At 40.1% G+C, this 22,379-nt stretch overlaps 1 protein-coding gene across 5 annotated transcripts in view; it reads right to left on the bottom strand.

The window, feature by feature from the left end:
- LOC143272867 (uncharacterized) overlaps positions 1-22,379 on the bottom strand; it is a 108,392-nt gene that overhangs the window by 5,322 nt on the left and 80,691 nt on the right. For 2 of the 5 annotated variants that reach the window (XM_076569438.1, XM_076569439.1), the window contains 3 exons: positions 6,968-7,044; positions 1,231-1,477; positions 892-981 (listed from right to left, as the gene is read on the bottom strand). In XM_076569438.1, coding sequence (XP_076425553.1) covers positions 907-981; positions 1,231-1,477; positions 6,968-7,044 — 399 coding nt within the window. In that variant the 3' untranslated portion in view covers positions 892-906. Of the gene's footprint in view, positions 1-891; positions 982-1,230; positions 1,478-6,967; positions 7,045-9,804; positions 11,609-22,379 lie in introns of those variants that run through there. The other 3 variants (XM_076569442.1, XM_076569441.1, XM_076569440.1) reach the window with 3 other exon arrangements.

Genomic DNA, 22,379 nt, shown 5'->3' with positions numbered 1-22,379 from the left:
AGACAGATCCAGAATTCTGGCATTGTCTACCCCAGTTGAACCACAGAATGATAAGAACTGAACTTTCCCCTGCGTCTAGGCTGGGGATCAAAATCTTTCTTCCAAACAAGTTTAGCAGATCTAGCCTTCCTGGTCAGGATTCTATAACATTCCATTCCAAAATCAGATGCTGTCGAGGTGGAGGCTTTATTGTAATATGATTAGAGTTACAAAGATTCACTCCCTCGACAGTGAAGGGGCCAGCCTCTGTATATGGCCACAGCAACTGGCTACTTACTCTAAAGTAAATTAACTCAATGTGGGAGCAAGGGGTAAAGGAAGTGCCCGAAGGATTAAGTGCTGTAAATAGTTTCGGTTGTGGAGCTTCCGACATGGGCATTTACTTCCAGTCAGGTGGATCTCTGTAACCCCCATTCCCCACCCCACCACTGTTTTTGAAACTCGGCTACCATATTTTCTTTGCCTACCTAAGTTTTATCATAGTTGAACTAGAAAACCACAGTTTCCTCTACTATAGATTGCAGCCCTCCATGAGTCAATATTCCCTGCCACTTAAGATCCATGACACATCACATCTTTGATAAGTGACAATAAGACTTCATTTGTTTCAAAGGTGCACCAGTGTTTCAGGAAACATGCACTTCTGGAAACGCACTGCATTCTAAACTACCATTTTGGGTTGGGAGTTAGACAAAGATCACTCTTGCAGCCTGCCTCCCACACTTGGTATAAACAATATATCCATACTTGTCTAGAGTGTCCTCCCTGGCCCCTTGCCCCATTTTTTGAGATGCCCCCAGATAACTGTAAAGCTAGAAGCCTCTGGGTGAAGTTTTCAGCCTGGTCTTCCCCTTCAACAGCAGGACCAGCAAGAAGAGCCCCTGAACTCACAGATTGTGAAGGGCCTCAAGACATCCCCAACACTTCCACCTCTTTGCCTCTGACCGAGTCTAGATTTCTGCTTTGATGGCTCATGATGAGCTGTAACATAAAAGAAAGAAATAAGAGAATTGGTGCACCACCCTTATAGCCACTGAACTAGACACAGAATGGTTTGAGAAACCTATGACAAAAATAAAAATCAGCATTGATAAGGAAAGTTTAACCGTCTCAGCCAGCAAACAGCTGAGTGCATGTGCTCATACTCTCACGGGAGACATTCAACACGGCTTGGCTTTCTGTTGCAAAGGAGGCTGTGGGATAGGCAAACATTCTGTCAATCCTAATTACCTCGCTGGGCCTGTTTGTTCCTCCAGGCTCTTGGCTGTCTGGCATCTGCACGCCCCACATTAGCCAAGATCCTCGCCAGCTGAAGAAGATTGAGAGTCCATCTTTGCACTGGAACCTGTGAACTGTCAATCTGGGTCTCTTCAGACGTGCGACGAGGCATGCCTTTCCAGTGAGCTGTCGGTTTGAGTCCCAGCTTGTCAGAGCAGCTGTGTGCACAGAGGCCTTTAAAGTATCACACAGGGCTGACCTGATCGTAGCCACGAAAGGACAGCAAAGAAGGCATTACTCAGGTAAGGAAAGAAAAGAAGAAAGTACAGAAACAATTAACTGACTAATTGACTTTGTGATCAATAAAACTATGATCCAAAAATGAAAAGAAAAAGCCATCACCACCCAGACTCGCAAATTAACACTCTGATCCATAGAGAAACAAGCAGAAATTAACTCTACTGGCTGAGTTACTATGTTGAAAAAGCAGGTTGAGTTGGTGGGTTCCAACTGTGGCAGCACATTCTACTTCACTAGCAGGGGAAAAATACGTGTGCGTGTGCACGTGCGCATGCGCGTGTGCGTGTGTGTGTGTGTGCGTGTGTGTGTGTGTATGTGTGTGTGTATTTTTGGTGCCAACTCATCATGGGAACTGCAAAGCCAGGAATATTTTGCAGTCCATGGCATTTTCCCTGGGGTTAATATCCTTCTTCCTTCAACTAGAGAACCATTTACGATATCAACAAAAGAATTAGCGCTGGAGCATAGCTTTCACTACTACTCTAATGTCAAGGATGGACAACAAAAGCCATCTTCCTTGTATCTACAGCTTCTTCCTTTGCTCACGACTGAGACATAAGCTGGAGTTCCTTGACATGAACATTTTTTTGTCCCACTGTAATGAGCACAGTAAAAAACAAAAACAAACAAAACAATAAAAAAAAAAACATTTGAGGGGACTGGACCTGCCTGGACTGAGTCTATCAGGTTGATCTCAGTCCTCAGGGGTGGCCTTGATCTGGAGGTGGTGGGAATGGGGGGTGGGCTGGGGGGAAGGGGGGGCAGGAAGGGGGAGAACAAGGGAATCTGTGGCTGTTATGTAGAACTGAATAGTATTGTAAAATAAAATAAAAAAACATTTTAGACTTGTAAAAATAGGTTGGTCAGGATCCTCACTATACTCAAGGCTGCACCTGATAACCTCACTCACTCAAGATAACCAGATATAGTCCTATGATACCTACCAGACAATATATAGACAGAGACCAAGAACGGTGCCCTGTTCTGCACATCTGGAGAGATGCCACCTTGATCTGCCCTGTAGCTGGAGAGTCTCCCCCAGGATCCTGACCCTCAGAGACTTCTGTTAGAGACTGGACCTGTCCTTCAGCTAAGATCTGTCACATGGGTGAGTAGCCCTTGGTGAAATAGGTTTAGGACCATAGTTAGGAAGTTAGAATGTGAACCTTGTGTGATGACCCTCAGCATAATGAAATATAACTTTTGTTATACTGACTACATGTGTCTACCTTCTTGCATGCAACACCTACTTTTCAGTTAAGAGTGATTCTCCATCATGCACCGTGTGTGTGTGTGTGTGTGTGTGTGTGTGTGTGTGTGTTATGTCTGAGTTAACTCCAGACATATGTTCACACCAAATGTTCAGGCAAGAAAGAGGAAGACTGAAGAATGTGCAGCCTTTGGGTCCTCAGAGGGCTATTGTCTCCAACCATAGTCCCAGCACAGTGCTTCCTAGAACACAGAAACTGGTTTGAAAGAGCGGTTGCCTTGCTTGGCTGCTTGTAACAGGACCATTATTATGATTTGAATTCTCACTGTGTGACTCTAACCTCCTTGTGTCCTATTTAACCTCTTTATGACTCAGCTTCTGTATATATAAACTATGGATAATTAATAACATTTACATAAAGGTTGTATGGAGATTTAATGAGGTACTATTTGCATAGCACCTATCGAAGAGCCTTGTACCTAGTAAAAACTGCATAACCATTGGCTTTTGATTTTAACTGAATGATATATATTAACTTGACCTTCTATTTTCATCAATGTTAACTGCTTGTTACAAATACATTTCCATCATTCTATTTAGCTGCAACTCTCCTTCTTTCTTTTTGACATTTGTTGCCATTACATTTTTCCCTGCTAACTTGCTATTGCTACTGTATGTTAATTATACAAATTGGTGAGGGGGGGTTATTATGACATTTCCATATATATAATATACTTTGTTTATATTTACCCATTTATTACATTCTTTAAATGCTTGTGTATTTTATAGCATTATGGAATAGAATTTTTTTTAGAATTACATCTATTACTGAATATATTAGCTGTAAATAATATACACTGACCTGACACAAAATCTCAGGAACCAACTGTAATGTGGTTTCAGACTCTACAGTCTGTTGTTAGGCAGTCTTGGGTCAGCACTTTTGTATTTAGCGACAGTGTCACATAGTCCCACACTAAGCAGGGTACACAGTGACATCTCAGGTCATTCAGTGGAATAATGTTACCTTCAAGCAGGAATACAATAGCCTCTTACTGATCTGGATATTCTGTCTTATGAGTAATTATCCTTTCAAAGATGAGATTTTCTTAGGAAAAGGCTAGGGGTGGTTGTGCGGAAAGAACTTTATAATCTATTTGTACTGTTACTATGGCAGCAAACAAATTCCCCTAAACTTTGGATCCTTAAAAGAATAAAATTCATTGTTTCTTATATTTGTGTAGATTGAATGGGCTTCTGTCAGAGGTTCTTTCTGGAGTCTCACTTGTTAGCATCAGCTGGAGCTGGGGCTGGGCCATCTGAAAGCTGAACTGGGCTTTCTATAATGGTTTTCCCACTCACAGCCTGTGCTTCCTCACTTTCTGGACTTTCTTCCTTTGCATTGCTTCAGATTGTTTTCATAACAAAATAATCTCAGAGTAGCTCTATTTCTTATAGAGTGGTTAACTCCCAAGAGGCTAGAAAATGGGTGAAACACTAGGTCAAGCCTACATTTACCACTGGCTTAAGAACTCTTCCACCACAGTCCATTTACCAAAGCAGCTCTCGAAAGCACCCAGATTCAAGGTATCAAAATAATAAACTTCTCCTCTTGATGGGGAATACCACAATGAAGAAGAAAATGACAGTCCAAAAACCATTGTTCTGGCTTTTGCTGGAGAAAACAGTCTGTTCCAGGACTTAAGGTATGCACAGGACCAAGGAGCTCCTTCGTTATAGGCACATGCAATTTAGAAACCTTCCAAGGAATGTGAATGTGTCAAAGAGCTGACCCTTCGGGAGGCAAAAGTCAAACCTCAACTCACCGTGAGGATTTGTTGATCATGCATTGCACAAAATTCTAAATGTGTTGCCACATCTCAAAATAATAAAATGGACAATTTGACAAGGTGAATAGAAAGGGAAGAAGAGAAGAAAGCCTCTGATAGTACAAATAAATACTGGAAGATAGTCACAGACATAGTCTGTTATGATTCTTTAGATGGACAGAAATTGGCCAATAAAATGGAAAACTCAGACAAACTGAAAATGTGCTAGGAAATCAGAACCATCATCAACTCAATAATAAAATTTAAAATGTAATAAGCTTGTAACCACATAGCTAATAATCTTCACTCCTATCCTGTTCAAAAATCTTTGCCCCAGTAGTTACATGGGTGAGTTCTACTAAAACTTCAAGGAACAGATTATTTTTAATATTTTAATTAAAATATAATTATATCATTTCCCCCTTCCATTTTCCCATAAAAAGGCTTCCATGTGTACACACACACACACACACACACACACACACACACACACACACTCAAATTCTTGCTCTATTTTTCTTTAATTGTTGATATATAGCTAAAAAATAAATATAGCCTTCTCAGTCCATATAGGTTACTCATATGTATATGCTTTCAGGGCTGACTGCCTGGTGTTGGATAACCAAGTGAATGCCTCTTCCCTGGGTAAGACTATTTCTCCCTGTTCGCAGCATCCTCTAGTTGTCTGTAGTTATTTGTCTAGAGTTGGGGCCTCGTGGGATTTCTCCCTTACATGTTAGCATGTCTTTTGGTGTCATTCTTGTCCAGGTCTTGTTGAGGCAGCCATGTTGATGAGACTTCATGGGTGTAGCCTCTCTGACATTTCTAGGAGACACCATCACACAGAAAACTCTGGTCTTCCTGCTCTTACAATTTTTCCAGTCACTATGATGCTTGACCCATGGAATTTGTGTTATAGATGTATCATTTGAATCCGGGCACCATATGGTCACTTGTTCCCTGAATTTTGATCAGTTATAGTTTTTTCTAATGATTTCTGTTCCAAAAAGATGTTTATTTTAAGATGATACTTATCTGTGAGTATCAGAATAAATATTTAGAATGTGGTTAGAAATTATACTGGTTTAGGGAATTGACAACTGTAAGTTCTCCTCTAAAATCCATAACTATACTAGTCCTTATTCATTGGCTAAATTTCCGGTACCAAGTATGATTCCTCACGTTGAGTGGGCCTGAAGTCCAATTAGAGAGTTATTGGTCATTGCTAAAGTATGCATGCTACAGCACCCCTGGGGTTTTCATGCCTTGCTGGTCATTGCTGTAGTTCACAAGCATCATAGCTAGGTAGTACTCTCAGTTGCTTCCCTTCTTTGGTAACTTTTGGTATCATGAAGGATGGTCCACAGGGAGGAGGCTTTACAGTTCAGATCTATCTCATATCCTTCATGCCTATGGACTTACCGTCAACTTCTGGGAGGCAACCAAGAGCAGTATCAATAGTCTATAATGTTTTGGGTATCTCTTGGGCCACCTTGACCAATAAGTCAAAAGAGGACTTCTCATGCCTAGTGCTGGAGTTTTTGTTAGAGAGTCTGTGGCTCTTGGGAGGGGCATTGTCAAACCAGATAAGAAAATTTTGGTTATTTAAACTATAAAAGCATATGTACAGAGAGATTTATATAAAGTATATGCAGTTTTTAGTAAATAGGTAATTCTATGACCGCTTAGGAGGTTTTCAGGCATCCTTACTGTTATTTTAGCTTCCTCCTCCCTCCTGTATTAATCTCCCTCCCACTCTCTAATTTGCTCAAATTAAAGTCCTGCCCCATTTTCCCACCCTCTTCAAACCACTTGCACCCTGCTCTTCCCCCTTCTGTTGCTCATCCCCTATTCCAGGTCCCCTTTTACTTTCCTGATTTCTGAGTTACTCCAGTAGATGCACTCGAATCTGAAGGTTTGGAGCTATGAACCTCAGATGGCAGAGAACAGGCAATGTTGGAACAGATACTTTTAATATTATTCAAAATGCCTCAAATAATTAGAATAAAAAGAAGCCATTCCTTAAAGCCAATAACCTCAATACCAAGAGGGCAGAAGATGATCCAACAAGGAAAAGGTTTAGACAAATCTATTTTGAATATAGACATACGTCTCTGAACGGAATGTAAGAAAATGATTTCAACAATGTGATCAAAGGTGATGCATGTATCATGATTAAATGCATGTTGTTGTAAGAATATATGGATTATTAAACCTTAGAAGTTCTACTAATGTGATTTTCAACATAAGCAGATTATAAAAGAAAAACTGGGTAATCCTCTCACATGCACAGAAAAGCATTCAATAAAGTTTAACAAATCTCTTCACCACCTTGGAAAAGGGAAAGCATTCTAATCTGATAAAGAGCAATCCATGCATACCTGCCACAGCCATGTTAATGAATACTTACCTTAAAAAGAATTCTCTCAAATCAAGAAATGGACCAATCACCACTTTCTCCCTATAATTACCCCTTTCCAGGCTGATCTGCAATACAGCAAGAGAAGAAAAAGAATTAAACTAAATATGCAAAGACAACTACACAGGAAACAAATACTGTTACTAAGCTGTTCCTAAGCCATCACAGAAAATATAATTACCAGCCTAGAAAAATACCACAGATACTTAGAATAATTAAGTTTGCAAAGAAGTAATTCCCTTATGACAATGATGACAAAGATAGTGATACTCATATACTTTTAAATATGGAAACAACAAAAAAATATGGAAACAACATTATGTTTTTTACAGATAATAGAAAAATTACCAAAACAAAACTCCGTAATAATGGTTCATCATGGAGGGTGAGGGATGTAGCATCTACTATATGTGTATATTTATTTGTGAATTAAAAAAATGGAAGCACATATTGCAAAATATAGAGAGGTCCAGCTGTGGTGGTAGGGCCACGAAGCAGCTGATCACACTGTGTCCACAGTCAGGAAGTAAAGACTGATGGATGCTGTACTCAGCTAACTTTCTTTTGTCTCAGCCCAGGGTCCCAGCCATTGTTAAGGGTAGGTCTTTCCTGCTCAGCTGCATCAGCTTGGAAGTATCCTCAGAGACACAAACAGACATGTGTCTCCTGATTCTAAATCCAGTCAAGTGGACAACAAAGACTCACCGTCACAATAAGAGAGGATATGCAAATATTATTACACTGGGCACAACTGACTTGAGCATTCATTACTTTGTACCCATAGTAGGTCCTGGAACCAGCACACACCACAGATACTGAGGGATGACTATAATTCCATTTATTTCAAGTATTTTATGAAAAAAAAAGGGAAAAGCTAGAAAAAAATTTTTTGAGATGTTGATAGCAATATGTGGACCCTGCTGGATAGTGAGTATATTTTGTTGCCTTGAATATATTTTTCCAAATTTTATATAATAAAATGTATTTCTTTTATAATTTAATTATTATAAACATAATTTCAAGCTAAATATGGTGGTCAACTCCTATCACCTCCACACTGGGGGATGGAGACCTTAGGATTAGTTCAAGGCCAGCCTTAGCTACAGAGAGAATTTGAGGCTACATGAGGTCACCTCAAAAAATAGAATAAAAACCTTTTAAAACAAAAACAAAATGCTTTTAATATTACTCATCAGAGTTCTCTTCCACCTAAATTAATCTTCTTTTAGATGCTCTCTATTCCAAACCAAACCAAACAAAATATCCATATATTAAATATCCTATTTTAATAGCACAGCACTTTATTACAGCAGAATTTATATGTACAAACTATGCCCCCCTATTTTGTCTTTAATCCTCAGAACTATAATTCACTAACAATTTATGGATGTTTGTCACCATCTCCATTGTAATAAAATGTCATATCCTATAAATTTAGCTTCACTCATATAGTGGCCAAGGCGCTGCTCTGGAGGACCTCTGGATATGTCTCAGACAGGCCCCACAGTGGCAACACTATGTCTGCTCCCTCCATGTGCCCGAAAGCACATCTAATCTGAACACAGAACTAATCTGCAGGGACCTTGCAATTTATCTTTCACCATGATTACAATTTCTAATCTAACCAGCAGCAGCTCAGATTGAACTCTGATCCAAATGATCAATAGCCATGGGCAACCTATTAGACATGTGAATATTAAATCATTTTGGGATAAGAACTATCCAAATGAAAAGCATATAATTATCATCTATTAACATATATTGAAGCAAATACCACCAAAAAATGCAAGATGTGTCTCATATAACCTATCAGAATTCCAATGATGCTGATGCTGAGGTTAGATTGTGTACTCTACATAGGAATTAGTGCAAATTATGACTAATAGCTTTAGGTGTTTATTATTAATAATACTGGATTTAGGCCACAAATATATACATTCATGAATAAAATGCATCTCATTTCCAGTTCCATTCTTTTTCTACTTTTGTTTATTATTCTTTCAATTTTGCTTCCTTCACATTAAAAGAAAAAGTATCCATGGTCCATAAGCAAAAAGATAAACTGTTGTATACGAAAATGGTTCCAGACAGGTAGCTTACATAGATAAACACTTATAAAAGTATAAAGTGTACAGAATCAAATTCAGAGAAAGATTGGGTCCCCAGTGTCAAAAAGAAAATGTAATAAAGTTCTCCAAAATTCCACTGGTAACTCCCCCAGATATTTAACAATGCAGTTGGAATCTTTTCCTTATGAAAGCCCAAATCCCTAGTGTTCTACGGTAAACCTAGACATGCCACTTTTTTATGGCATGTTTCCAACACCTCCTTGCAGCTTGCCAAAGGCCAAGTGACAGCACTCAGATGATGTCAACAGCAGTAACAGGTGCACGTGTCCCAAATGTCAAAGAAAGAAGAATTTCCTAACTGTACAGGTGCTCACAGGAGCCAAAAGTAAGCTTTCATCATAGTAAGCCCTGAAGCTGTGACGACAACAAAGCCTAGCCTTGCCAGTCTCAGACACTTCCGGCCTTTCAGACACAAGTGGAAGCAGGAAAACCATCTCCAGCTCTCACATCTAATAACCATTCCACCCTGTAGCACATCCCTTCTTGCCAGCAGCCAACACAGCCATTCAGCTCAACGCTGCCTACATGTTTTTCCTTCTCTACACAAGGATTCAGTCTTCAGCCTTTTGCATCTGTGCCTCTCTATTTTCTCAGGATTCTACACTTCCGCTACTAAGCTTTTATTTCACTTGGGCCAAAAGAAGGAAGGTTGGGCAGAGTAAGGGGTGATTTTGCCCTCCTGTCATGCCCTGGTGATACCTCCATCTTCTGAGTGGCTGTGTCTCTGACATCTGGAGAGCAGCAGGGTCACGTCTACTGCTGTGAAAGATCCTGGCCCTCCTGGAAGCAGAAAAGTACAACTCTGCGTCAGGCTTCCTGTTTCCTGGGGACTGGGACTCTGTCTCTGGTCTCCTGGGGTCTGGGGCTCTTCTAATCCAATGTGACTGCTTGACCCGTCATCCTTTGCTGGTTGTTTCGTTGGCGAAGATGTTTCCAATAAATTGTACTACAAATAAAAGGAAATCTAAATAACTTGCCCCTCTTGAACATTTTGGTGTTTGAAGTCTCTCAGACTGTTGGATAGTATTTCCCAATTTCCTTTGCATGAGAGCTCCTTTACTGACCTTTATCTGAGTGATAGTTTAGCAAAAATTTCTCCTACTTGTTATGCATGAAGCGTTCAATTTTCTTTTATCTTTTTCTACAGAAACCGTTTCAACACATCTGCCATGTAGAACTCAAATCTTTCAGGCAAGATAAAGATTAGTTTGACCTTTCCTCCACCAATTAATCAATACGGTTACACCACATTTACCGTTTAACCTTGGTGTTTCCACAGTGCAGCAGTAAAGCATGATTTGTGCGGCTGCTCTGTTTTGTGTATGGTCACCAATAACCCAGTCTCTGTGATTAGACCAAGTGTCAGAGCACATGGGAGCCAAGGAGGGAAAGGGAAATTTTATTGTCTTCGGCAGCATTGGTCTAGTAAATCCGAGATTGGAGTAGCAATATGGGAAAGCCTGATGAGTGGAATTAATGTTGGGCTCCATCTATACAGATTCCTGCTGTGAGGGGAGCCATTACTGAGGAATGCTCTGAAGGGTGAATTTCAGTTCCAAATGTGACCTACTACCTGGGTTAACACCTTCTCCAACACCAAGAGAAAGCTTAAATCCACTATATTAAATCCGAATTGCTTTCTGTTTTGTTTTGTTTTCTTTTCTTTTACTCAGGCCAGTCCTCAACTTACATTCTCCTGTCTCAGCATCCTTCATGCTGAGATTACAGGTGTGAGTTGCCATGCAAGGTTGGCACTGCTCTCTGGGTCACAGATGCGGAATTTAGAAAAGATGACCATGTGGAAGTGTCTCCAGATGCTCAAGTATTTCTTCTGTGAATCTGTTTATGGCAGACAATACTACCAGTTGTCACTTCTTTGAGGTCTTCATGGATAGAAAGACCAGACCTTAATGCCCACGTCTGCTTCATAAATCAGTTGTAGGACTTTTTTTCAAACTTGGCCCCAGAAAGTGGCTTATTTTTACTCAGATCCCACAAATACTTAGATGTTAAAATGTGTTTTCTGAAATCTGTGCAGCATCTCCCCTGAATATCAAGCTGCCACAATCATTCTAAGGAATGACTTTAATTCTGCAATAATATTTGCAAAGTCACTATTTCTTCAGAAGCCAACAAAGAATCCTTGAGGAGCTGATACATTCTTCTAGGCTTGCTTGGCAATGCTCTTGTCACCTGAGACTTAGAATCAGAAACAAAATGTCAATGACAACCCTGTCATTAACTAGCTGTGTGACTTTTTGCCAATTTATTTTAACCTCTTTGTGCTTTATCATTCTCTTCAGTGAAATAAAATACCTTATGAAACTTTCAGGGGGTTTAAAGAATTAACAGACACTTGAAGCAGTGGCTGGTGGGGTGCCAGTGTGCTGTGAGTGTGAGCTGTTCCTGTGTTCCTTTCATTTCTTTCTCAGGATTTTCAGTGAATCTGGGGTATCGTTGTGTATTTTGATATTTTGTGTCTTTATAACTCTTAAGTGCTTTGTAGTTCTTGGCTTCCTTACAACATATGCATAATATATGTGTATATATATATATATATATATATATATATATATATATATATATATATATATATAAGCTCCCCCAGTTTATTTGAAACAGTCATACAGAGAGCAATTACGAGGTGATTTCTTTTTAATTCCAAAAATGCGAACCACCAGCCCCAACCAGCTCACTCATAGTCTGATTGTTCGTGGGTGGTTTACAAGGAGTGAACCTGTCTTGTCCCTTTCACGTGGTCACAAGGCTGTTGAATGCATTTCACTTTGCTTTCATTTTTAAATGATGTGAAATACTGCCTCTGCCAAGCTCCAGTAACTCGTGATCAGTGCAGAGAATGAGCTTTATTGTGGAGTCCGTTTTGTTCCCAATGGCAACTCAATCATTAAAGTCTCCTTTTAATAACAGAGCGATGTCTTTCTCTTGAACCCAACTGACCAGTCATTAAACCCTGTCTTGTTTAGCCAAGGAATGCACTAGATAATGTGAGATCCCAGTCTGTAATCACAGATGGGATCCGTTGATCTTTGTTTCCTTACACTTACTGAAAAGAAACTTCCCATCTTAAGAAGCCTCTTTAAGCATTATATTCTCCCTAATGAAATCTGTGCTTCTGATGACAAGTACAAATTCCTTTTATGAGATTTGGGTTTAAGCTGGTTCACACAATAGATGGGAGACGTTCAGTTTAGTGAAAACATTATGGACCAAACATATTCTGGACTTGTTTTGTCTCCACATTGAGGAAAACTATCTAAGGAACCAGCAACTGTGTGGCCATATCTTAAGTCCCGTCTGGCTCCACTGTCCCAGCTAGACCCCACTGCTGATGGCGCCAGGCTGAGCATTCCAACCTTCTCCTGACTTCCCTCTTGACATTCAGCTTTTTGCCACTCTTTACAGTCCGGCCAGAGTCACCTTAGAATAACCATTCTGAGAACTAAGGGATGAGGTTTAAAAAGAAAAACTTAAGGACATTCTTAATAAAGTTATATGCTACTATTAGCCCACCGTACTCTGCCAAAAAGTATCTCAAATTCCTCTCTAGGGGTTTTCTATTTCAGAAGGATGATGGATATAAATATTTATGTATTTGGGGACTTTCTCTTTGACCTAAGGAAGTTTACATTTTGCTTAGATGGTTGTCTAAGAAACGTGATTATTTTATAGAGCAGATAGACACGGGAATGCAAAGAAAAGCAGTGAGGGGCCTCTCACCCCTCTCTGTCTAATGGAGTTCTTCAAGATCAAAATGGATGATAACCATTACAGGGGAGTGAGGAAATCTCTACGTGATGCTAAGGACATGTGCTCAGTCCTCCCTTTTAGGGAAGAATTTGGCAATGTACAGTAGTAATAGCAGAAATGTGTAGAAACTGAGCTCATCAGTTGCATTTCCAGACATTGGGCACAGAGATGCATGTGCAAGAGGCAATAGCTTTAAAAATAAAAAGTCTGAATGCAATATTAGTATTCAGCATTGAGTAATTTTAATCATGTATTTTTATACCATGGAATGATATATTACTGATAGAAATGCCTATGTAGATGTATATTACTAATTTGGAAAGATGTTTTGGATGATTATTAATTGGCTAAAATATATAATCAAATTATAGCATAAAACTATCTTAGAGGGGAAATTGTACACGAATATGTAGGAACGAAAGAATGTACACTGGAATACTGAGTCACTATCTTTGAGAAGTGAACGTCCAGGTGAAACATGATTCTTTCCATTTTCTGTGTCTCTATACTCAATATGCATTGTTTCAGTGCACATTTTAAAAAGTGGGATTTTTATTTTTATTTTCTTGCAGTTCACTGATACAAGATTTATTGCAGCAAAGGCAGCAGCATACACAAGCCAGAGATCCTTGTAGAAACCCAGAATGGGATACATTTTAAAGGAAGCTCCTGACATTGGAAATAATGATGGTACTGGAATTGGGGGGTCCTATCATGGTCACCTGATGATATAGGAAAAATCAGGGTCCCCTCTTACACTTCTTAGTCTCATTAATAAAAGAATTTCAGAATAAACTCAAACTGAGGCTCGAGGGCCATTTTATTAGAGTTCAAAAAAAAAAAAAAAAAACCCAAAGTAGGAAAGCTGTAAAACCTTGGTAGCTGCCTGGAGGAAGAGAATGGAGAAATGGAGAAGAGAAAAGGGGATCATTCCATTTAAGCTGGCATGGAGGTCACATACATGATATACAATGAGCCACATGGGAGGGAGGGAGGCTATAGAAGAAGGGGACAGAAATCCAGAGTTAGAGAAGACAAACATGCTAGGGAAAGTGTGCTTAGAGAAGCGGGGGGGGGGGGGGGGGGTTACGTTTCTGAATGGTTCGGGAAAGTGAGCAGTCTTATGAAGCCACATGGCTTCAGCCCTAATAAGTTCCTGCTCTACGCATGGGGATTCTGATGAGGAAAACTACACTGTCCCAGTTAAAGACTGATTATCTCCATATCTCTTTAGCAGGGCGTAAGGTGTACCTACCTTCCTAGAGTGATGTCACCCAACTAGAATGCTAGGTCCCCAGGTCAAAGATTCCATTCTCTTGACCAGGAGTTTTTTTACTCTATCAATGATGATATTACACATATTAATTTACTGATATTAAAATACCAATTCATTTTATCTGATTTGGTATGTCACCATTACTAATTCCTTGAAAGAAAGACTTTTCAGTGATAATAATGAAAGTTAACCTCTAAGGGAAAGAAGGGGAACAAAGAGATGAAAAGGAGAAAGGGAAAAACTGAACTTACTGAATGGTCCCTACTTCAGGGGAAGAGACAGACCTCTCCCACCCCTACCACCCACCACCCAGAGAAGTGAAGAAAGAGCAACTAAATTCAAACTACATCCCAGGAAAAGCTGAGATGTTTGGACTCTCCATGAAACTCATTTCACTCTACGAGCTGTTCTCGAGACCTTTGGCTCCACTGTGGAAGAAGCAGAGTGTGTGCTGTTCTCTCTCTGTCTTGTACAACCTTCCTTTTGTGAAGTCAATTCATACGTGTTTAATTTCCATTCCAAATTCAATCTGATCCTTAGACCTGACTACCATCGCATTTCCCTACAAACCCAGCTAAACAGGATAACTCTGTTCTATCTCATGTGTTTTCTCTTTTAATTCAGCCTGTGATAGATGACAGAACAGTATTCATTCCCAATCTGTGCTGAAATGGCAATATCTGTAGAGGAACTTTAGTTCTAAAATAGCATGATTGAAAAGAAAATGTTTGACTAATATTCAAAATAGTCTCCATGTAGTATGTTAGTGTTTCTTTTGTGATAGATGGTACATAAATATGCACAGAAATAATCATGATTTAGTACTTCAGTGTGGTCCTTATGCATCAAATGACCACAAGTCATTTTCACTAATATGTTGCAAAACACACAAAAACAACCTGACTCTGAGAGTTGGTTAGGAATAGAGCCACGCTATCAGCACTGCGAGGCTCAGTCAGGCAACACAATGCTATCAAACAGTTCTTCACTTCCCCCAAACTTCTCCCATTGTAAGCTACTATGATATGTGCATTATTACTGAAGAAATCGGTTACCATCCTCTTAGACGAGCCTATAGTTAGGTTGCTCAATTACTCTGTTTCTTTATTCACATTCTTTGTGGTATCTATAAACTTTGCTTGGTCAGTATAAGCTCCTGGAAAAAAATGTGTTAGGCTGGATACCTTTTAAGCAATGGAAATTTATTATTCATAGTTATAGGGACTGAGAAGTTGAAGGGAAGTGCCAGCAGATTTGGTGACTAGTGAGAGCCTATTCCATATAAATGTGTCCTCATCTGGCAAAAGGGCAAAAAGGTCCCCTCAAGTCTCCTTTATAAAGTCCAATATTATCCAGCCACTCCATGATGAAATACTAGGGGTGGGGAGAACTGAAAATGGATAAAGGCACACTCCTTTAATCCCAGCACTTGGGAGGCAGAGCAGGTGGATCTCAGAGTTCGAGGCCAGCCTGCTCTACAGAGTGAGTTCCTGGACAGCCAAGGCTACACAAAGAAACCCTGCCTTGAAAAACAAAACAAAACAAAACAAAACAAAACAAAGGGAAGGAAGGAGAAGAAAGATAGAGTGAGAAAGGGGGAAGGAGAGAGAGAAAGAGAGAGGGGGAAGAAAGGAAGGAAGGAAGGGAGGGAGGGAGGGAGGGAGGGAGGGAGGGAGGGAGGGAGGGAGAGAGGGAGGAAGGAAGGAAGGAAGGAAGGAAGGAAGGAAGGAAGGAAGGAAGGAAGGAAGGAAGGAAGGAAGGAAGGAAGGAAGACAACAAGTAGAGAAAAGTTCAACTGGGCTTCTGGTTTTGGGTTCCATGGTTGCTTGTCTCCACTCTTCCATCCTGAAGTACAGCTGTTCTTTTCACAGGGGTCAGGAGTCAAAGGACTAGAGACAGGAGCTGAGGCAGAGACATACCCTTCAATGGCAAGCCCCCCTTCCCACTGTCTCCAGCTAGGCACCAGCTCCTCACAGCCCATACAGCTGCAAACGTGTCCGCAGGTTAACCTGTTGAGCCACCAAAGAGGTTCACAACCAAATGATTCAATCACTTCTCAAGGTCGCTACCACCTGGGGACCAAGCCCACATGTGAGTTTTGGAGAATATTCCAGATCCAAACCTCCACCTCCTAACACTCTCTTCTTGGGACCAGGTTCCCATGCACAAATTTCAAGGAGACATCAATGCTCAGACCATTGCCAAGCTCATCCCATAAGCCTTTCTAGTTTTTGAATTTAAAATTACACTCATCTCCCGGGACACCATTTTCTTGGGTTGTTTTGTGTGCTTTCTTTTTAAATTTTATTGTATTTTTTATTATTTAAAACAATTTTTTAATTTAAATATATTTTGATCATATTCTTCCCCTCCGTCAAATCCTTCCAAATCCTCTCCCCTCCCAACGTTCTTTCTCAAAATACTAAACAGAATCCAATAGAACAAAGTCTCCCCAAAACCAAGAAAACAAAATAAAAACCACACACAAGATAATCAAAACAAAACAAAACCCACCAAAGTATAACCAAATAGCAGTGTACACTCATGTGCGCGTGCGCGCGTGCGCACGCACACACACACACACACACACACACACACACACAACCTGTGAAGTCAATAATATGATGCCTGTCCTGGAGTGCTTGATACATCCAGTGTCACTCCATTTGGAAAAAACTGATATTGCTTCTCCCAGTTGGTGTAAGTGACAGTTCTGTTGTTAACCTTTACTCTAGTAGCTAGGTTTTCATTCATTCATCATCTAGCCATTTTTTAAAAACATAACAAAGTAAAAGATAATAGGAAAAAAACTATCATATCAAAGTTCGACAAGACAAACTAACAAAAGGAATAGATACCAAGAGAAGGAACAAGAATCTGAGACCCACTCACTTGCATACACAGGAATCCCATAAAAACACTAAACTGGAAGCCATAGCGTACATGCAGAGGACCTGGTATAGACCCATGCAGGCGCTGTGAATCCTGCTTCAGCAGGACAGCATGTCTTACTTTGAGTCAGCTTTGCTGTCTGTTAGGAGGACTTCCTCCTCTTTATTCACAGGACAGTTTTAATCTCTTTTGTCATATACTGCATTCTACTTGTCTTATAAATCCACAACGCCTTTCCAAAAATATTGGAATTCAGAAACACATTAACATGGCATAAACCAAATACCACACAGCAGCTTGGGCAGTGAATCTTATTTCATTACTAGCAGGACCTCTATCCATCCCTCAGTGTTAGTCTCTTGTCAGATATGTTATTTGCAGACATTTACTCCCTGGCTGCCATCTATATTTTCCTTGTGTTCATTGCTACCTTTGCTCTGCAGAAGCCTGTTGGTCTCATGGTTTTGTTGCCTCTCAGTGCAGTGATCACAAACCAACTATTGTGATTGTCTCTGAGCCTTTGGAAGGGGCTATAATATAGATGTTCTGTTTGCGGCTGAGAACTCCACTGACATTTTGACCACTTGTGGGTTTCTGCATTAACCACCCTCTACTGTACAACCAAACTTCTCTGATGTGGTATGAAAACTGCACTCACCTATGGGTATAGAGATAATTTAGATACCATGTTGGTTTAGCAGAATAATAGTAGTAGGGTCAACTCTAAGGCCTGTGAACCATCCCCCAACCATAGGCTCTGGCTTATTTTTTTAAATGCAGATGTATATAGTTTTTGGAAATCTCAACTCAATAGAAACATAAATAAATAATCTAACATAAAACTGAGCTAAGGACCGAAATAGATTATTTATTATGTATAGTGTTCTGCCTACATGTTTCCTTACAGGCCAGAAGAGGGCACCCAATCTCGTTATAGATAGTTGTGAGCTACCATCTGGTTGCTGGGAATTGAACTCAGTACCTCTGGAAGAACAGCCTGTGCTCTTAACCTCTGAGCCATCTCTCCAGCCCTACCCTCTAAAATAGATTTTTTAAAGAACATAAAATAGCCAGGCATGGTGGCACGTGTCTTTAAAATTCCAGCACTCAGGAGGCAGAAGCAGGTGGATCTCTGTAAGTTCATCACCAGCCTGGTCTTCAAAGTGAGTTCCAGGACAACCAGAGCTGTTACACAGAGAAACCCTGTCTTGACAAACAAAACAAGAAAGGAAGGACAGAAGGAAGGAAAGAAGGAAGGAAGGAAGGAAGGAAGGAAGGAAGGAAGGAAGGAAGGAAGGAAGGAAAGAAGGAAGGCAGACAGAAAAAAAGAAGAAAAGAAAAAGAACACAAACACACACTGCCCAACAAGCATATGAAGGACTTCTTAAAATGAATAATTATCAGAGAAATGTAAATCATAGCTACTACAAATTACCATTCATGCCTCTTAGAATTGCTTTAAACAAAAAGTTAAGACAACAATTAGTGAGGCTATCCATAAAATGGACACTTGTATGCTATTGCCAGGACTGAGTTGGTACAACCATTTTGGAAAAATAGATGTTTCTCAAAGACCTGAGACTACCAATACCACATGACCCAGTAATTTCACTTCTACTATAAATCCATTGAAAATGAAATCAGCACCTCACAGAGATATCTGCACTTCCATATCTGGTTTGAATGAGAATGGCCCTTATAGGCTCATATGCTTGGTTCCTAGTTAGCAGAACTATCTGAGAATGACTTGAAGGTGTGGACTTGTTGAAGGAGGTGTATCACTGCAGGTGGGCTTCGAGATGTCAAAAGTCCACACCAGACCCAGTCTCTCCCTCTCACCCTTTCTCTCTCCCTCCTTCCCTCCTTCTTTCTGTGCCTGCTGTCTATATGGATTAGGATGTAGCTCTCAGCTACTTCTCCAGTACCATGCCTGCCTGCTGCCATGATGATAATGGACTATGTAATCAAGCCCCTAATTAAATGTTTTCCTGTATAAGTTGCTTTGGTCATGGTGTCTCTTCACAGCAACAGAAGAGTAACTCTGGCAATATCCATTGTAACAGTCTCACTAGCTATGATATGCAGACAATATAAATAAATAAAGGAGATTGGATATGTATATACAATGGAATATGATTCACCTTTGTGGCAATATGGATGATTCTGGTGTGAATTATACATGAAAAATACTTCATGATCTCTTGTATGTTGAATCCAAACTTCAAACTCATAGGAAAAAAGAATAGGATGGTGGTTGCCCAGTGAATAAAGGTAATGAGTGGGAGATAGGTGACAGAACTCAAATGCTATAAAGATGTAGCTGTGTAGGATGACTAAGTCATGGCTAAGCTTAGAGACTTGCGGTAACTGTATCTGTTACCTCTCCATTGCTGTGATAGAACACCATGACCAAAGACATCTCAAGGAAGAGAGAGATGATGTTGGCTTATGGTAACAGAGGGCTAAGAGTCCACCATGGTGGGAAGGCATGGAAGCAAGAAGTCAGCACCGTGGCAGGATCAGGAAGCTGAGAGATCACATCTCATCAAAAGCACAAAGCAAAGTGAGCAAACTGTAAGTCCCATGTGGCTTTAAGCTTTCGAGATCCATCTCCATTATACTTCCTCCAGTAAGATTGTACCTCCCAAAGACCTATTCAAATAGAGCCACCAACAGTGTTCTAATATCTGAGCCTATGGGGGACATTTTGTATCAGGCCTGGCAGAAATGAAGATATTTTAAAGAGAAACTCGCCTCTCTTCATCTGACTATGAGACTATTGAAAGAATGGACCCAAAAGAAATAGGAATTTCCTCAGAAATCTCATGCTGGGAGAAGAAAAAGGCCCCAGGAAGAGGGGGAGCTTGACTGCTGAAAAAAGATTTCACACCATCCTAACAACTTGCCAGACCACCTTACAGGATGAGATTAAAGCCCAGCCAACAAGAGTCAGTTGTAGGCAGGACCACACTTTGCCTGGGACTGCTTTGCTATGCATATCCTTGGTGCTGCATTTCAACTTTACTCTTTCTTCAGGATTTCCCTACACACAGACTTGGAGCAGGGTAGATTCACTGAATCGTTGTGTCCCTCTTTCCAATGAGGCCACATTGAATAAACCTCCCTTTTCTGTTTTCTTTTAATTTGGCTTTTTAAAACTAGCTTATTTAGAACACGTGGCCAGATCAAACATGAAGCACAGGTTGGGATCCCCCACCCCCAATTCCCCATCCCTGCCCATGCTCAATAACAATTTCTCATTCTAATCACTGCAATCAAACATATTGCATTGTGTCCTGGAGGTTTGCTGGAAGAATAGATTTAAGTGTTATTGCCACCAAAGAAAAGAAATAAAAAGTAACTGAGGTTGTGTGTGAATTTTCTGCACCAGTAAACATTTCCGTACAACCTCAAAGAGAGTTGGTAGAAGTATGAATTTATGAAACGTCATTTGAATGGCTGCAGTTTCACCCAACAGAAGAAAAGAAATACACAAGCTCACAAACAGTCAAAGAGAATAGCTTTCTTTATTCCCCCACCAAATTTTCCCATAAGAAGAGAAAAGGCAGAGAAGCTTCCGCGGAGTAAGGCTGGCTCCCAGCATCCATTGCTGCTTTCACACTAATCGCTTGAGGACATTTTCTAGGTTAAGCATCAGGGGGCCATGAAGCCCCTTAGATCACACAACTTCATACAACAAAATAAACACGAGGCAAAGGGCTTCATAAATACCTAGATTTAATCCTGCAACAACCGGCAGGTCACTAATAACAGCCCTTCCGTTCCCTTTGCAAGCGGTCAAAATTAATGAAGGATATTGAATTCTGTGCCAAGCTGACTAACAGCAAGTTCACGCGAGATCATTTAAAACAGGAGAAAATGATGCTTGAAAGGGTCCCTGATGAGATTTCCCTTTTTCCTAAGAGACTCTCAATAGCATTCTGCTGCTGCATTTTAAAAACCACTTTCCCAAATTGGGCGCCTTCATTACCATGCATTATACTCACTCTCTCCACTGAGGGGGCTTTGTAAAAGAATGGCACCCCAGTTGTGTTTTCCCATTAAATGTCTCTAGCGTTTCATCTCCGCTCTTAGGACAGTCGATTCATTGCACAGCAACTCATTTCTTTGTCTCTATTTTACCAAATATGTAGTTCTCAAGTGACACAGAGGTGGACATTTTGGGGGGCCCTTCAAGAAACTAAGAAGAAACTGCCAGTACCACCAAGGTTCGCTGGCCACCTTTGTTGGCACCAAACTAAATCAATGGTCACAGAGTCTTTGACTTGGGTGGTAAGATCCATGCCAGGCAGAGCAGAAACACTGGCAAATAAAGCCTGATGCTGTTGTCTGTTTACCCTCTCTCTGCTCGTTCTTGAACTGAGTGAGATTACATTACAGAGGGCAGATTATAGGATCATTCTGTGAGTCTCTGGAAACAGTGTTACCTCTAGGCAGGAGTCAATCTAGAAAAGCTTAGAGCTAAACAGGAAGTGATATGTATTCTCTGCTTTAGAAGGAAACATTCAGCTGTAACAACAAATGTCATTCTCAGTGATGTGGGATATTCTTCAGTTTATCCTGGAAATACACATGCCAATTACACAAAAGTGCCTAGTACATTAACTCACCTAGAGCTGAAGTTTACAGAAGAGAGAGAAAAATATATATGGATGGCTTGGTATCCAAGAATATATTACATTTATATTAAATATAAATATATATATATATATATATCACAAGCAATATATTCATAACTACTTTAATATATCAACATATTTATTAGGCAACTGTGCACATAAATCCTCTAGATTGTATTCATGTGCAAATAAAGTGTTTTGCTGTATTCTAGAATGTGAGCAACAATGGCATTCTTCATCAGCTCGCATTATCTAATAATAAAATTCTAACATCAGCAACAACCAAAACACAAAGCAAGAAAACTGGGATTATTACTACATGGAGCCAGTTCACTTACTTGTGTTTGCAGGCTCTGGGAGAATCACTATGTTCTGTAATATAGTGCAGCAATTGTTCATAATTAATCAAGAAAAGTTTAAATTATCCACCTCATATAAATATTCCTAGGGAATCAAAAGATTGTCTGTCTACTACAACTTATGACCATTTCTATGACATTATTAACGCAAACACGGCATGGTGCCAATTTCACCTGGAAAATCCATTAACGTAGAACACCTCATTCTTCAAAAGATGTGTCATCCTATTTACATTCTTTTACATATTTAAGATAAGTCAGGGGAATTCTGAGAAGGAAAGGGAAATGATTAGTCGAAGAAATATTTGAGGAGAGAGGAGTTCAGGTTTTCAAATTAGG

This window comes from Peromyscus maniculatus, chromosome 4 (assembly GCF_049852395.1).
Source record: "Peromyscus maniculatus bairdii isolate BWxNUB_F1_BW_parent chromosome 4, HU_Pman_BW_mat_3.1, whole genome shotgun sequence".
Lineage (NCBI taxonomy): Eukaryota > Metazoa > Chordata > Mammalia > Rodentia > Cricetidae > Peromyscus > Peromyscus maniculatus.
This window is presented reverse-complemented; position numbering and strand designations above follow the sequence as displayed.